Raw genomic sequence first — 17,303 nt, forward strand, 5'->3', positions numbered from 1 at the left:
AGAAGTGTTCACATTGCTTGTTGAAGCATTTTTTGACAGCTTCTTAAAAATCCTGTTCAGACAATCTGAACGTCTGTGTTATCATCTAGGTATTATCATCTGTTACTTTTCTTTTCTCATTTAAATCTACATTTTCTTGGTTCTTCATATGATAAATTTTATACTGTAGCTTGGATATTTTGAGTATTCTGTTATAAGACCCTCGTTCCTATGGAATCTTCTTTAGTAACCTGTTTAGGTTCAGAACGCATATCTTGATATTCTTTGTGTGCTGTAGTTCAAATGTCAGTAGTCTTTCAAGCCTCTGCCATATTATTCTGATCTGCTCTACCTGTGCTACTCAGATGACAACACTGCATGCCAAGCCTCTCAGCACTCTGAGTAGGTGGAGGGACACCAGCTCTATTGCAGAGGGCAGAGTTTGGAAGATAAGTCTTTATCCTCTGACTTATGTGGCAATGGTCCCCTCCCAGTCACTAAAATGGGGTTATAAGTCAGAGTTCTACAGACAGGCTCTGTGCACAAGGAGCACATTTCTGTTATTGTAGAAAGACAGTCAAAGTCCGAGTTATGCCCCAAGACTCTGCAGGGAAGAGCACTACTGTTGCTGAAAAGAGCATATGGAAGTCAAAGTTCTGCCCACGAGGTCTTTGGGGAAGGGCACCTCCCCCTCATCACAAAGGGAAGGGCAAAAACAGAGCTCTGCACCCTTGCTCTGGGCTCTGGTGGGAGAGGAATGTGGTGTTTTTCACAGTGTTTACCTCAAGGACAGGAAGATATGGTTACAGTGTTTCTGTCTTGTTGGACCACCCTTTTCCTGGTCCTCTGGCTAGAGAAATCAGACTTTTCTTGGGGCTATTTTGTCTGTGACTCTTGGTGTTTCTCAATTGTGGGCCTGTCTAGCATTCAGACAGGTATTTATAAGGCAAGAAAAACTCAGAGAACTCACTGCCAGGGTGTTCCTTAAGTCCCAAGGTCTCTAGCCATTCCACTTATTTTCTCCTATCTTCAGATTCTTCTGTGTCTTACATTAGGTTTCTAAAATTTAATTGTGATTACTGGAAGGAATAAAATGGAATGTGTTTCCTCCATGTTGTCTAGAACCAGCAGGCTCCCATTAATGTTTTAGTACTGTTTCCCCCATATTTAATTCTATATGTTTCATTAGCATCTTTCTAAGGTTCTTCCAAGGTTATTGTGGTAATAGATGTTTAAATCACACATCTTTTCTGTTATTTCTAGATATTCACTGTGAAGATAGAGGCTTCCACATGGGATCAGTCTAGAACCAGAATACAAAGAACATTTATTTCTGTGAATTTATTTTAGTTATCATTCATTAAGTCATGCTTATTGAGAATAGCAAAATCTTATGCAAAGAAATACAAACTGCAGGAAAAATATATGCATCAATTAATAAAGCTTTGAATATTTAAAATTGAGATGATGCTGGTCTTACAAATATAAACAATACCACAGAGACACAGCTATTACATTGAGCTGAATCTGAGAAATCAGACAGCTATTGATTGGGGATCATTGCTACCGTTGACTCCATGGCAACAGTTGAGTTAAAAGGCAAATAAAAGGAGGGAAGAAGAATTTAGGTGGGAATCCCAAGGGAAACCCAGAGTGAAAGGAGGGTCTCAGAACCATTTCTAAAAATATTTGTCAGAGGTTTAAGAAGAAGATTAGAGGATCATTCAGGTCTATAAAATTATCTATAGAAAAAAAAATAGTACTATTTGAAAAGCAACCATAGATTAATAGTAGTTGTCTTCAATTTAATCATCCATTAGAATAATTACTGTTACTATTTTACCACTGAAATCAATATGGACAGTTAGAGAAACAAAAGTAAATGATGACAGTTGTGGGCATGTAAGAATTTTAACTGAAGTGGGAAGATGGCCTATTGCATTAGAAAGCTTAAACAAATTATTTTATCTGATGAGCGTGTGTTTAAGACAGATAAAAATTTTTGCAACTTAGTAAAAAAAAAAATTATTGACAGGCTTTCAACATATTTGTAAGAATGTTTCATTTACTAACTGCTTCATAGCAGTTGCATCCCTCACTATACTGTTGAGAGTATGAATTTAGAGGTTGTCTGTTAAATCTTTTTGAGTAAATGGAAAGTTAACACAAAGCCTACACCAGAAAATGAAGTTTAATTACCTTAAAAATTCTGGATTACATTATTTGAACATAAATGCGTTTATATAATTTTTAAGTAATTACAATAACATTCGTAATGAAAAATAAAACATTACTGGAGATTCTGTTAGACTTAGATTAATAAATGAATTAAAATTATAATTAGCAGCTTGTGAGCAAATGGTGCTTGAAAACAACAAATGCAAATAGTGCTTGAAAACAATGCCTTAAATATCTCCCATATTTTATAATTATAAATTAGCAAACTACTTTTTTACAGATTGGATCAAGGAAAGTTTCAATGCAGCTAATGAAATTATCATAAATTTGAAATTAGTCTGGTCTGAATTATATTCTGTCTTAAAGCAAAAAGCTTGATTTACATTTTAAAATTTAAATGCTTTTCATTTTCTTTCTCTGAAACCCTTCCTCAAGTCTGACTATTTTGTTCATAGTCAACCTTTCTCTCCATGAGACACATCAATAGTAAATTGAATGAAATCAGGATTCTTTTCAAGTCTTTGAGAATTCATTTAAATGACTGGAACAGGAGTTCTATGCAGCAGCTCTGAAGACATTTTATGTTACCAATCTTGACTTAATAATGATCTCAATTTATACAAACTGGGGAAAGGCAAGAAGTTTTATGTTTTGTCAATGATACATTATTTTTCTCAATACTAAATTCTAAATTAAATCTTAAAAGGGCATCCAACAAAATCTTTAGTCCACTTATGATTGGATGCATCTTGCCTTTTAGAGTACTGTTGTATGCCGCATTTTCTGTTACAGTAGAAAATTAAGTGACGCCTTACGAAAATCAGAAAAAAGGATGAATACTTCTATATCAATTGTATCTCAATAAAGCTGGGGGAAAAAAGTTAATACTAGGTGGGAAAATATTTGAAAATACAGTTCTTTTCTATTCTGTTTCAAATATGATTTCATGCCTAATATTATTCCAAAACACAAAATCATTGTTATTAGAGCCATGTTTTATTCTGGGCATACCCCAGTCACAGCAAGGTCCACCTGGTGGGGGCTGGGGTCACAGCAAGGTCCACCTGGTGGGGGCTGGCACCGATGACAATGAATACAATATGAATGGTGTCCCTGGAGTCCCTGGCCTGAGTGCTAGCTCCTCTCCTAGATACTGAGATGTCAAATATCAACATGATGCTATCAGTCTAGTTAGGGAAAGCAGATACATGAAAATATAATTTTTATGGAATCTAAAACGCAACAATGAAGTATGTCCAAAATACTCTAGTAGTGTCAAGGAAGAATTTAAAAGCTTAAAGGAGTCACAGAAGACCTCTCAGACTCACAGCCTTCCCTGCCTTTAAACAAATATCAACTGAGGGCAAGTCTTCACAGTGAGAATAGTGCAGCTTAATTATAATAATGAGCTGCCGTTTATTGAACTCTTCCCATGTACTGGGCTCTATGCCAAGTAATTAATGTGCCCAGCTTTTGATATAATTTACACAACAATCTCATATCATAGGCACTTCTATCATCCCCATTTTTCTGAAAAGGAATCTCAAGTCTTGAGAGGTAAAGTAGGCAGTGAAGGCCACGCTTCTTCTGAGAGGTGCGCCGGGGTGCCGGGTCTAACAGGTAATAGCTTGAGCAGGGGACTCTTTTCGCATGTCAGAGTATGCATGGTGATTGCTCTCTCTGTATGGGAATTTACACTGAGGATGTTATGACCAGGTTCAGGGTTGTGGATTACTAAAGGGTTTTTTAAAGAAACTAAGAAAGAAATAAAAGAAATAAAATACAGTCCTGAGGATAGCATCTTCGCACAATGGCTTTTGTGACAACGTATAACTTACTACTACCCCGTGTTTGTGGATTCAAACCCTGTCTCTATCAGTAAAGCCTGTATGACCTTCAGAAAGTTATTTGACCTTTCAAACCCTTGCTTCCCTTCGTGAAAAACACGTGTATCATTCTTTGTTAAAACTCAATAGTAAGCACTTAATAAATGTTAAAAAATTCTTATTACTGATCTCAGAGAGTGGGGTAGGAAGGGTTGGGGGATGAGGAATGATCACAAACCCTTAGAAAGAGTGTGTAAAATGGTGTGTGGGAACATCAAACTGTACAGAGGATGGGAACTTATATCTACACACAAGGGTACAAAATCATCACGTTATTTAATAAACTTTAAATCAAGTTAAACTTGACCTCAAGCTCCATTCTGCCTCGGACGGCAGGAAATCCAAGCTTGGTCATTATTGATACTCTCCCAGCCCCACCCTTGGACAGTATACAAAGGCTCCTGAACTTTTCGGGAGGCCTCCCATGAGCGATTGGCAGGTTGTGCTCTGTACAACCTCAGGGGCACCATTCACATCTCAAGAGGCTTGACCACATTCTTGGAATAGGAGGGAGGAAAAAATAGAGCATGAAACAACCCACCAATTAACATTTCAATAAATTATCCAGTCACATGCTTTTTTTTTTTTTTTTGAGGGGAGAGTGCATACCTTTCATTAGATTCTCAAAGCAAAGAGGGAGTCTGATTTGATCCAGCAAAAGAGATGGGTGTCAAACCTCTGTGCTCCACAAAGCAGGAAAACATCGCATTTGCATTGATTATAGACCCTTTTCATAGTGCTGACACATCTATGAGCTTCGAGTGGCCTCATTATTTTTTTATTAAATTGGGTCAGGGTGGGGCCCCCATTCAACCTAAATGCAGATGGGGTCATTGTGGCTGAACAGCAAAATACACAATAGGTAATAAATTCTGGGAAATGAAATCTGTCATCAGACCACTCTTTCACACAACAAAAAACGAGGTGGGGTATAACACTGGGACTTGAGGCAAAAAAAATCTCAAAGATAAAGAGACAGAATTGTATTCACTGAGTTGTAAAGCATTTGGGGGGCCTCTTCTTTGGGCAGAACAGGAAAAGGCCAGTATCGATTCAATAAAAAGTATGTAAAACTACTGAACAGAAAAACATGTATGCAATGGAGGGAGCTTGCAGAATACACAATGGCTTTGCAAATAAATATAGACACCCGAATGGTAGCATCATTATCAGCCTCATCTTCAAATACAGGGAGAGAGAAAGTGCTTTCAGGGGAGTAGTAGGAAAAACACTCAGGTTAATGAAGAAAGCCTGTACTGAGTCATATCTGTCATATTAAGTGCTCATTACAATAATTATTTTTTACCATATTTAATTTTTCTAAAATTCAATTGATCAGACCTGGATCCATGATTAATCCTCTGAGTATGACTAGACTCAAGTGGGTACTAATAAACAGTAACCGAATGTCCAAGTCCCATTTTTAGGGTTGTACTTGTACAACGCAGCATTGTACTACACAGCATTTACTTTCTACATCCCATTGCCTTTGGATGAATCTGGACGCCCCTATTTCATGAGAGTTCAATTTAGTCTTTTGTCACTTTGATACTTTGATTCCAGAATTCTGTAATAATTAAAAAGAAAACAGTGTTCTCAGAGTTTTTGACATACCATACAATCATACTTTCCATTTCTTTATCCTCACAAAAAATAATCCATCCATAGAGGTAGCTGCAGATCCTTCACTAGTGTGTGGGCAGCTTGGTGCCATGCACAACATGTGAAACCTGAGTTGCACAGGGGGTACCTGGGTGGCTCAGTTGGTTGGGTGTCCGACTTCGGCTCAGGTCATGATCTCGCAGTTTGTGAGTTTGAGCCCCGTGTCAGGCTCTGTGCTGACAGCTCAGAGCCTGGAGCCTGCTTCTGATTCTGCGTCTCCCTCTTTCTCTGCCCCTCCCCAACACACACTCTGTCTCTCTCTCTCAAAAACAAAGAAACATTAAAAAAATATTTGAAAAAATTTGAGGGTCACCTGGGTGGCTCAGTTGGTTGAGCAACTGACTTGGCTCAGGTCATAATCTCACGGTTCGTGGGTCAGAGCCCTGCATGGGGCTCTGTGCTGACAGCTCAGAGCCAGGTGCCTGCTTTGGATTCTGTCTCTCTCTCACCCTCTGCCCCTCTCCCACTTGCTCTCTCTTTCTCTCTCTCTCTCAAAAATAAACGTTAAAAAAAAAAAATTGAGTTGGACAGATTAAAATCATACAACCTGTCTCGTCATTTCTTAAGTGGATTACAGTGCCATAGGTAAAATAAGTAAAATGTCTGGCTCAGTGTCAGGATACGATGGATACTGAATAGTGGTTTTCTTGGGGCGCCTGGGTGGCTCGGTCGGTTAAGCGTCCGACTTCAGCTCAGGTCACGATCTCGGGGTCCGTGAGTTCGAGCCCCACGTCGGGCTCTGGGCTGATGGCTCAGAGCCTGGAGCCTGCTTCCGATTCTGTGTCTCCCTCTCTCTCTGCCCCTCCCCCGTTCATGCTCTGTCTCTCTCTGTCTCAAAAATAAATAAACATTAAAAAAAAATTTTTAAAAATAGTGGTTTTCTCACTTCAAAGTAAAAGGTCTAAGTGACTGATAGACTATTTTATCTTGCGAGTTCTGGAACGATGAAATGATTGAGCTGGAAAGACCCTCAGTACAAACTTTTATTTTACAGATGGGGAACATGATGGCCTTAGGAAGTGAAAAGATTTGTTCAAGGTGAAAGATTTAGTTTTCTCAATAAATAACTATTTGTTGAATGAAGAAATAACATTACATCATCACCAGAAACCAATTTCCTATAGGTCAAGTAATTATCTCTCTCCTAGAAGGTTTATGACATGTGGAAATGTGAAACGTAAAATGTGATAAAGAAGGAGAACATTTGTATGAATTCCTCTTCTTAAATATATTTTTCATTGACAAATGTGTATTAATTGCCCTTCATGCTTAGCCTATTTAACTTGTTTATCTAGTTAAATATGGCATTGATTTATCGTTCTAAGCAATCACCTGCTTATACTTTTATAATTATTATATATTACATATTAAAGAAAAGGACCAAGTTGCATGTGGCATATTATGAGAAAAAGTAAGGCATTTAATTGCTAGTTCAGTGTTCATTCATAAAAAAATGGAACTGTTGGAAACAAATTCATGAGTATATAATATGGTCCATGTGGCTTACTTCTTATATTCAAGATTTAGTGAATTTTATTGTCCACTATATCAGTTTTATCAGATTTATATACAAAAAAAATACTAAAAAGGTACATTTCCATATAAAAGGAGAAGGCATTATGATGTATGAATTTTAAAATAGTGGTTTCCTAGAAATTGCACTGTGGCGGTCCTGCCTTCCTGGGGTTATTCAGCGGCGCTTCAGCTTATATAATTACCACACCAGCCTCCCTTACAGAGCCCAGGAGGCACCCAGGTCGGTCACCATGGCAACAGATTCTGAATCAGAGTAGCCCCATCCCAATCCTGTGCACAGAGCTTCTTCTTGGAAAAAGTTTCTTTTTTTTTTTTTTTTTAATTTTGAACACATTGCCCTCAAATTGCAGGTATACAATTTCTGAATATTTGTTCTAGTTTTCTTATAAGTGTAATCTGACCCCTAAACGCCTGGGCACACACAATTTCTTGAATTCCAAAAGAAATATAATGCAAACATTTAAATACAGATTGCTTTTTCATTCTGGGCACCATTTGTGAAAAGAAGAAGAAAATAACATTCCAGAATAAAAAAAAAAAAAGTAAGAAATAGCTATGGGAGGAAATCAACTCTCTTTGATCTTTATGCTGCAATAAGAGCTCTTTTACGCTTTTTGAAAGACTCTTGAAATGCACAGATCTAAGCAAATAAAATACAATTTCCCATTAAAAGTTTTAAACAAATGAACAAACACGTGTTGCCAAGGCCACGTTTATAAACCTTGTGCAATAAAATTCTCTTTTTATCTATAAAGCAGAGAGATCACATTTGCTCAAGATTCTCTGTCTCCCTGGGCGCCTCCCAGAGGCTGGTAAAACCTTGCTGACCCGCTGCAGTGGAGGCTCCTTTCTCATTTCCTGTTTGCTGGTTGGACACGCCTTGCAGCTGTGAGGGCTGAATGTAAGCTGGAGGGCTGATAATGCTCGCAGTTACATAATAGCACGTCTCAAAGCTCTGCCCATCCATGAACTCAATAGAAATGAAAGCTGGGGTTTTCTTTTTTTCCCCCCATCAGGAAAGACATTTCCATGTTTCATTTAAAATTCCTTTCTTCTTTTTAGGGGCGCCTGGGTGGCTCAGTCGGTTAAGCGTCCGACTTCGGCCCAGGTCATGATCTCGCGGTCCGTGAGTTCAAGCCCCGCGTCGGGCTGTGTGCTGACCGCTCAGAGCCTGGAGCCTGTTTCGGATTCTGTGTCTCCCTCTCGCTCTGACCCTCCCCTATTCATGCTCTGTCTCTCTCTGTCTCAAAAATAAATAAACGTTAAAAAAAAAAATTAAAAAAAAATTCCTTTCCAATCTATCACTAACCAAGAGAAAGAAATTCACACAACTCATAGTATAGCATCCTGTTTACAGTGTGAGCTCAACTTCTGTTTTCTTCTAGCGCCTTAAAGTCAACTCCCATTTATGTCACGTTTCCATTTTCAGCCTTCCTTGATACCAGAGTGATTTAGTTCTTGATGACCTCTTTGAAACATCTCCCTTTTTCCTTTCCTCTTTGGCTTCATTCTTACTGCTGTTTTCTGAAGTATATATCCTGCCTGACCACCAGCAGCCATGACTCAGAAGAAACATATATTCTTAACCCTGTGTTCTTTTACCGTCTCTTTCCTGTTGGGGTCCCTCATTTGCAAAACAGTGTGGATTCCAGTCCTGCCTTTCTAACCAAGGGAAAGAAGAGGAAAGTCAGGAGTGGTCCTGCCAATGGCCTTGGACACTGCTGAGCAGGCCCCCCTTCATTTTTTCAGGCTCCAATATCTTTAAGAATGAAGAAATGCCAAAATTGTGTTGTATTGCACTTAAAATGGTTTTCACATTTGTAAGAGCAGCAGGGGACCTTCCAATGCCGTCAGTGTATCTCTGTGACTGTGCATATCTAATCTTATCTGGAAATAAAAACAACTGTCTAAATGTTGGTCCTTTAATGAATTTGGAGTCCTGGCCCAATGCCCTCTTGTTCAATAAGTGGATGGCCCAACATGCACTGTAGGAGTCCGGACGACAGTGGTGGTAGCAACAGAAGAGTGGCTACAGCGGGGTCAAAAGTGGCAGGTTCGTAACAACTAAAACTCTAGACCACTTAGAGTAAGCCAAGGACAAATCTAATTTTATGTGTGCTAACATATTATGCTCTCTCCAGTAGGTACTATTGTTATCCACATTTTTATACATAAAGAAACTGAGGCACAGAAAGATTAAGTGACTTGCCCAGGGATGCACAATTAGCAGTAGTATTGAGTCCATGATTTTAAGCATTGTGTCATTTGATCTCTTACTGGATGCCAAGCAGAAAAACACAAGGACCAGAGGAGGAGTGTCGGTGCCCTGAGATGCACAGCAAAGGGAGATGTGTGTGTATGTGTGCTTGTGTGTGTGTTTGGTGGGGGGAGGGAGGGACTTACGATATCGGTAATAAAAGTAGGCAGAGGCACAACAACACAGGCCATTTTGATTCTCCCCCCATCCTGTTGTTGTGCCTAGGGCTGAGGGAATTAGGCAAACAAGGTTGTCTCCCCATAGGCCATATGATGTGTCTAAATCACATGGAAAGTGTGTTATTTTTCAGTGACACATGGAATCAGATCTAGCTTCATGGGCATGTGACTTGGGCAGTCGCTCAGGACCCTGGAGTCTGAATGACCCAGCACTTGGATTAATGCTCTATTGTCACCGTCTTGAAAGTCTTAGTTTTTGAACAAAAGGTTCCTGCATTTTTGTTTTGCACTCGGGCCCCACAAATTATGTAGCCAGTCCTACGTGGAAATCCTGAGCAATCTGGAGAAGTCTGTAGCTCTGATCTACCAGGGGAGAGAAGATTCTATTTCCCTTTGATTCCTCTGGAACTGCAGTGCTATAAATCTGCAGTTGCCTGTTAGTGGATTTGCATTTTACTGCAATGTAATACTTTTCCTCACAGGGGAAAGCAGTCAGCTCTCACTAATAGGGGCTTTAATGATGCTCTGCCAAGGTCCACGTGCATAGCCTGGAGCAAAAAGGCTCAGGACAGGCTCCAAATTCAACAGCAGGGTTAACTACAAGGGAGCCTCTTTGCAGAATGATAAAACACTGTTAACCTCAGCTAGATTTGTAGCTGACCCCAAGGAGGGCCCCTGCAGAGTAACATAAGTCTACGTATAAAATTCCAACTCGGGTCCTCCTGGAAATTTGTGTTTGCCATCCCACGGTATTTGCACATTTTAGGCATGCTATGGTTAAGTCAAGATTTGCCAGAACTTGTAGAGAAAATCAAACTGCCTCGGTACAAGGAAGCCAATCTGATAAGTCCTCTATCTCCTCTCTCAATGCTTGAGCAGTCTGGCACTAGAATAAACAAATGCTCACCAATGGCGAGTTTCCATGGAATCGGTTGCTCCGAGGCCTTTTCTGAAGTGAAGGGTAGTGAGCTGATTTTCTCCACCAGGGCAGCAATGATACCAGTGAACAGAAACTATAAGGGGAAAAAAAAAAAAGCCATCTTCTCAAAGAAGACAAAAAGGGAATTCTGTGCCTCTCTCGTTCAGAGGAGCCCAAACCCTTATATTCAAGATCTGTGGGGCTACACCGAATTAATAATGACGGCTAACATCTTCTAGCATTTACTATGCCCCAGACACCCTTGTAAGGGCTTTACATGTGTCAGCCTAGTTAATCCTCACAACAAGCCAGTGAGGTAGGTATTATTATTATTATCTCCATTTTAAAGGTGAAGGACCCGAGGCACAGAGAGGGTAAGCAGTTAAGTTAGGAGAGCAGCTGCTCGGCCGGCCGCAAGAGCTACAGGTTCATCCGGGACAATAACACGCAGTGAGGAGTTCCCGGTGGGGCCCGGCTGTGTGTGCAGCTGCTGAGTCTGCGTCCTGTTTGTCCTCACAATAAACCCCCATTAACGAGGGAAGCACAATTGATCTCCCTTGCTCTTGCAACCTGAAAGAGCTTATAGAATACAGATCCTATTGTGGGTGCTTTTGTAATTTGGAGATTTTTTTTTATATATATAAACGGAATAATCAGCCCCTTAATGTATCCATAGGGAATTCAGGAAAGGGATGAAGAAGCGGCTCCTGTTTTTGAGGCATTTGCAATCATTGTTGGAGAGACAGAGCCAACAGATGGGGAACAATAGTGAGGGACTCTAGGGCTGGTGTAAGCAAATGCTGCTCTGTGGTCTTTGCCGCTGAATGGTGTGGGAAATGGGAGAGGGGATGGGTATTCACTCACACTGGCTATCTGGTTAGGTGGGCTGGGGGATGGAAAGAAGAAACTGGGTGGCTTTGGGCATATTGGTTATGTTTAGACTTCACTTTCCTCAACTGTAAAATGAAGTCATAAATAAAGTCATAACATTCAATGAACCCTGACCTTTTCTGTAATGTTGGATTTTTTCATGTGATATTTGCTAAAAGTCGAGATACACCCATGACTGCTCTGGCCCAGACTGAAGATCACATGGTCAGGTTATATACACTTTCCTGACCTCCCGTTAGCTCTCAAGAGCCTAAGTGTCCTGAACTTTTTTAGCCTTAACTTTTCTCAGCTATTCACTTTAATGATTGCCTCATCCATATATATATATATATATATATATATATATATATATATATATGTGTGTGTGTGTGTGTGTGTGTATACATATATATATATATATCTTTTTTTTCTTAGCTATTTGCATTTTTCTTTGTTTTTTTTTTTTGACCAAATACAAAAGTAGGATATACATAGTGGTAGTACTTAATAATACTTAATAAGTACATGGTAGTACTTAATAATAACTTGTATGTTTTAGTATTTTAAAGAAATAAAATTTACCAAATGGGATCATCTGTTGTCTCACTCATTATCATGTAAATGTTTTTCTTGTGTCTTTATTGGTTTTGTATATATATTTTCAATATTGTAAGTTATTCCAATCCCCAGTAACGGGTTATGATTTCTTAACATACAGCTGCAAATCAATGAGGTCTGTGATGGAAATAAAACAAATTTAGAAAAATTAAGTCATTATGCATACCATGTTTTCAGTAGTAGAATGTTTTTTATCCCAAATAGGACTGTGGTTAAGACAAAAAAAAATTATCTGATGTTCCTGATCATTGAAATTTAAAAACAGTAATTAAGGAAGAGAGACTTAAGTATTTTTTATGACCCTTAGAATCAGGTGGCTTTCTCTAACCTAGCAAATATCCTACAGAGCCCATAAACCAGCTGTTCTTTAAGTGTGTTCCCCAGGCCAGCAGTACTGGCATTGAACAAATTCTCAGATTTCACCCAAACTTAATCAGAACTTTGGGAGGGGGGCAGCAGCCTTCCCGATAATTCTGAAATAACTTAAAGTTTGAGAACCACTGTCATAATCCAGGCAGCAATGGAATAGACAGATCATAAATTATGTTTAATGACTATCTTTCCTTAATAGTCCCTCCTCATGCCCAACTGGAAATCGAATTTGGAAGTAAAATTACAACCCAGAGTATTGGCAGGCTTTAGTGATTCCCACTATGGGCTGAATTTAATATCAACTGTTCTATTTGAATTCAAGTCTTCCCCCCCCCATATATATAGACTCAAGTCATGTTTCCAATGTTATCTTCTCCTGTTCACATACTTCTTATTATAGTGAAATTGGATTGCCATTCTCTCCCCTATGCCCTCACCCTCTACATGCAGGACAGTTGACATAAGACAGGGAAGAGACTTTGATAAGTGGAGATTTAGGGGAGAGTACATTTCTGGATGGTGCCAAGGCGTGATCAAATGTATCAAGTCACCCTAGTTTCTTGGTTTCCAACAAAATCTTATGTCAGTTATCATTTCCTTTATGAAATCTTTCTTGATCCTTCAACTGGAAGGTGTGATCTCTCCCTGTATAATGCCCCAGCCCCTCCCCTCCTGTGTTTGGTATTTCCTCCACAGTATATATAGCTTATTCTGTCTTCTTGTGTAGCCAGTATTGTCTGATTTCTTTGATTGGACCATAAGTTGTTGAGATCAGGGGCTGCTTCCTACTCATCTTTCTGCCACGCCTATCACAGTGCCAGACACAATAATAACTCCGTCAATAGTTGTTGCATTGTGGAATGGAGTCACAGGGCTACCCACCAAGCCCAGAGAGTCATCGGATAGCTTTTGGTCAAGGCTATTAGCTGTTATGAGTTAGAGGTACATTGCCTGCTTGTCCCCAAATATTCCCTCGCAGGTAACCAACATTCATTCTTTGTAAGATTTATAGAAAGCTTACAACCCAGGTTGAAAATACAAAGTCCACCCAGGAGGGATCAAGAAATAGAAGGAAGATCCCGAGGACAAGCCTAGCTCTTTTACCCCCTGGAGCTATCAAGGGCAGCGTATAGACACTAGAAAGGACCGGGGCTGGGAAACGGGAACAAATCTTTGATTTCACAGTCTTGCCTGGGGCCTTGACTGACAGTAGCTGCTGCTTTAACTTCCATCTGTGGCTTCACGCCTTTTTAGAAGAGACTCAGGAAATCTCACTCTGGTCTTACAGGGAATATTTTCAGCCTAAGAGGAAAATTGTGAGCATGAGAAGCAAGCTTGTCTTGCTTTCCCACACCCAGAGACAGAGACTCCTAAAACAATAACGGTCTAGAAAGAATCTGAAGACACCCGGTACAAAATGTATTTAGTTTATTAGTGTCCTTAATACCACTGCGGTGAAAACAAACAAGAAATGGACAACCCCTCCCCCCAAACAACGTTTAATTTATATTTATGTATTTGTTAGCGGCTCGTGTCTTGAAATTCATCTATAACATCATAAACCCGTGGCAAATTCTGAACAGTGAAATTCATTGTTAGGAAAATATGATAAGGAAAGATATGGTTTATGTGGATAAGACCCCCCCCCCCAAATTTTAATCTATATTTGCGATTAAATCTAGATCACGTTTTATCTGCATTGGCTCAAGTTTGGTTTTTTTCCCCCTCAGGGATCCTGCAGCTGTTCCTCCAGGTTCATTTGCCGAGGAACACTGCCATCATGCGGCCTGATGTGGTAAGGACAGCTGATAAAAGACAACAGGGTTTTAATTTTGATGCTCTCTCCAGAGAAATGTTTGCGGCTTTAAAATGTGCTTTGTTGTTTGAAGCTGGATTTATTGATTCATTTCTAAAGCAGCACAGAATTAGTCCTGTTTTTGTGTGTCTGTTTTTGAACCCCCATGTATATAGTGACCACATTAAAAATTATCACATATACAAAATAATAAATGATCCTGTTTATTTTATGAATTTGTCAAGTGTTCATAAGTTTATCCACTTTAAAGACAGTAGAAAGTCTTTATCATGTAAACTAACATTCTCTCTGCACACCAAGAAGTCCATTGAGGGAGATGAGAGGTAGGGAACTGTCTGGAGGTAGCATCATGTGGTCTGAAAGCTGGAACTATGAAACTTGACCCTAGGTCAGAGCCTCCAGTTTGCCACTAATTAACTATGTAATCCTGAGCAAGGCACATAAGCTACCTTGCCTCAGTGCTTTCTTAAATGAAGTGGGTTTGATACACTTAAGTCAAAACTGTTTTCCAGTTAATTCTGTGATTCTGACCTGACAAGTAAACAAGCTCTTTAAAAAGCAAGAATGTTGTTTTTCTTTCCCTATGATTTTCCTGTAAATATGCTCTCTCTTCCTCTCCGCCCCCCCTCCCGCAGCCCTAACTGAAGCTTTGTCTGCATGACTCATCATGCAAAATTTTCTCTGCAAGAACCCAGAGATTATGTGTTGTGCTCAGCACGTTCCAGTGCAAACGGCTTTCATGCATTTTGTGGGCATTCATAGTTTAGGTATCTCCACAGATAGAAAATAAACTTGATGAATCTTTCAAATTGGTAAACAGCTTCCTGGCTTCTGAGAGCTGTAGGTCTTAAAAAATGTTCCAGAATGTTAGTAAAGACAATTCAGAACAGTCTGATGTCTTTAACACCTGAAAGGGAAGGGCAATTTTCTTTCCTAACTACATCTTCTGCTTTATAAATTTGTCAAGAGTGGAAAGAGGATTCAAATACTGCTTGGAGCACAATCGTGAGGTTAATGTTCTGATGAGACAAAATTATGACAAATTATTCCCCGGAGTTGATTTTGTGATGTGCATAGCAGGGTGAGGGATGGAAATACAAGCTGGTGTTGATATTTAAAGTGGAAGGGCATGTAAATGCAGGTCAGTTGCTAGGCGACCTAGAGCACAAAGCTAATGCCCCTCTGGGTGCGCAGAATGTTTTATCTCAAGAAACCTTGTCTTTCACAGTCAACGATGACATTAAATATATAGTCTGTCAAAATTCAGGTGGACTAGAGCTTGGTTATTACTTGTGTCCATTCAGCCGTTCTATCATCTGCCACCCATAAAGGGAGCAAATGAAAGAGAACAATGTCACATCCTGCCAGTGACCAAGGTGCTCCAGGAAAGCTTAGCGACTCACTACGAATTCAGTTTAAACACTCTTACACGAAAAGGCAGCTGGCTTGTTCGCTGATACCAGTTTCAATAAGTGTGCAGCAGTGGCCGAACAATCACTTCAGCGTTCCAAAGTGAGTGATGCCAGGCCACAGAGTTCTAAGCGAAGATGTGCTTGAGTAGGATTCTGGACCCTGTTCACAGGGCAATCGGTTCAGCCATTCGTGGGATTTTTTAAAAACAGACTTCAAGCTAACCACACTTCCGGTTTGTAATTACCACCAAGAGTATAGATGCGCAAAACTTTACAACTGGCAGAGTTTTGAAAGTTCTTCCAGCGACCCCCACTGGTTGAAGACTTAACCCGAGCCTGTCTGTGGGCAACGGTGATGGGCAGCCCGTTAAGAAAATCATAGCCAAAACTTCTGCCCTTGTACAACATTGTCAAGCTTTGCCAATATCCAGGAGACACTATATACTCAATGAGAGGAAAAAACTAAAAGCTGAGAAGTGGGTCTAGTAGGTCTTATTTTACTTAGAAGAAACTGAGTCCCTGAGAAGTATTTTCAGTTATTCAAACACGCAGCTAATAATCACCAGAACTGGGAACACTATACAGGTTTCCCAACCCAAGGCTCTTTTACGGTAACACCATATAGTCTTTCTCGGGAGAGTTGTGATGCTCTGCTATTCTAGTGATATGAAAGGCAGCGATAGAAATCCTGTAATGCTTTGAGAATGCTTTACAATGTACAAAGCAAGTTTATATATATCGTTTCATTGGATTCTTAACAACCTTGGGAATTATTCTCATGAAATAGTATGCTTAACACAGAGAATTGATCTGCATTGTTATACAAGCATAGTTCTAATTCTACTGCTTTTTAGGTCTCTGTTATAATCCTATTGCCATGCCCCAATATCAAGGGTGACATAGTGGCCTTGGAAGATAGAGAATTGGAACCCTACTATGGTTTGGATTTTTTTTTTTTTTTTGCATGTGTTTGCTCCACTTCAGTATAGAATACCCACAAATAAAATAAAATACGCCCTTTACTGCTTATCTGTGGAAAATAAAAAGCTTATCATCAGTTCTAAGCCAGTTTGGAGATACTACTAGGTATCAGACCAGACATAACAGTAAATATGAAGATGTTGTCCTAGGCCAAACTTTGAGAGAATTGAATTGCACTTGGGTTTGAGAAGCAGAAAAACTGAAATAAATGGATATCCATCAGTTCCACTCCTAAGCTTTATTGAACTTCAAAAATACCTAAAAGGGGGGGAAGCATCTAAATAAAGATGGCCTCTTAGGGCCACCTCTTTTTCCCTATCTCAGGGCCTTAACATCTCCAGCTCCTGTGACCCAGAAAGTTCTTCCCCTAGATATCAGCATGACTCGGTCTCACACCTCCTTCAAGTTTTTGTTCAGGGAAAATGAGGATGCCTCTGATCATATATTTGAAATTGCAATGCTTTCGAGGGCCATAATATCTTCCCAGGACCAGCTTGAGAGTACAGCAGATTTTTCCTTATTTATTGGCCCAGAGGAGCACACCTTTTTCTAATCTAAACAAGAGTGACTTACAGGGTGGGTCATGACCCTAGACCTTCCCGAGTTTATTTTGCTCAGTGGCATGTATTACCCCCTGG

The 17,303-nt window shown here is 39.7% G+C and overlaps 1 protein-coding gene across 1 annotated transcript in view; it reads left to right on the plus strand.

The window, feature by feature from the left end:
• The first annotated feature begins 9,221 nt into the window (after positions 1-9,221).
• ASB4 (ankyrin repeat and SOCS box containing 4) overlaps positions 9,222-17,303 on the plus strand; it is a 76,542-nt gene continuing 68,460 nt past the window's right edge. Inside the window, exons 1-3 of the mRNA XM_042977210.1 lie at positions 9,222-9,294; positions 14,187-14,251; positions 15,710-15,784. Coding sequence (XP_042833144.1) covers positions 9,222-9,294; positions 14,187-14,251; positions 15,710-15,784 — 213 coding nt within the window. The remainder of the gene's footprint in view (positions 9,295-14,186; positions 14,252-15,709; positions 15,785-17,303) is intronic.

The sequence above is a fragment of the Panthera tigris genome, chromosome A2 (assembly GCF_018350195.1).
Source record: "Panthera tigris isolate Pti1 chromosome A2, P.tigris_Pti1_mat1.1, whole genome shotgun sequence".
NCBI classification, from domain to species: domain Eukaryota; kingdom Metazoa; phylum Chordata; class Mammalia; order Carnivora; family Felidae; genus Panthera; species Panthera tigris.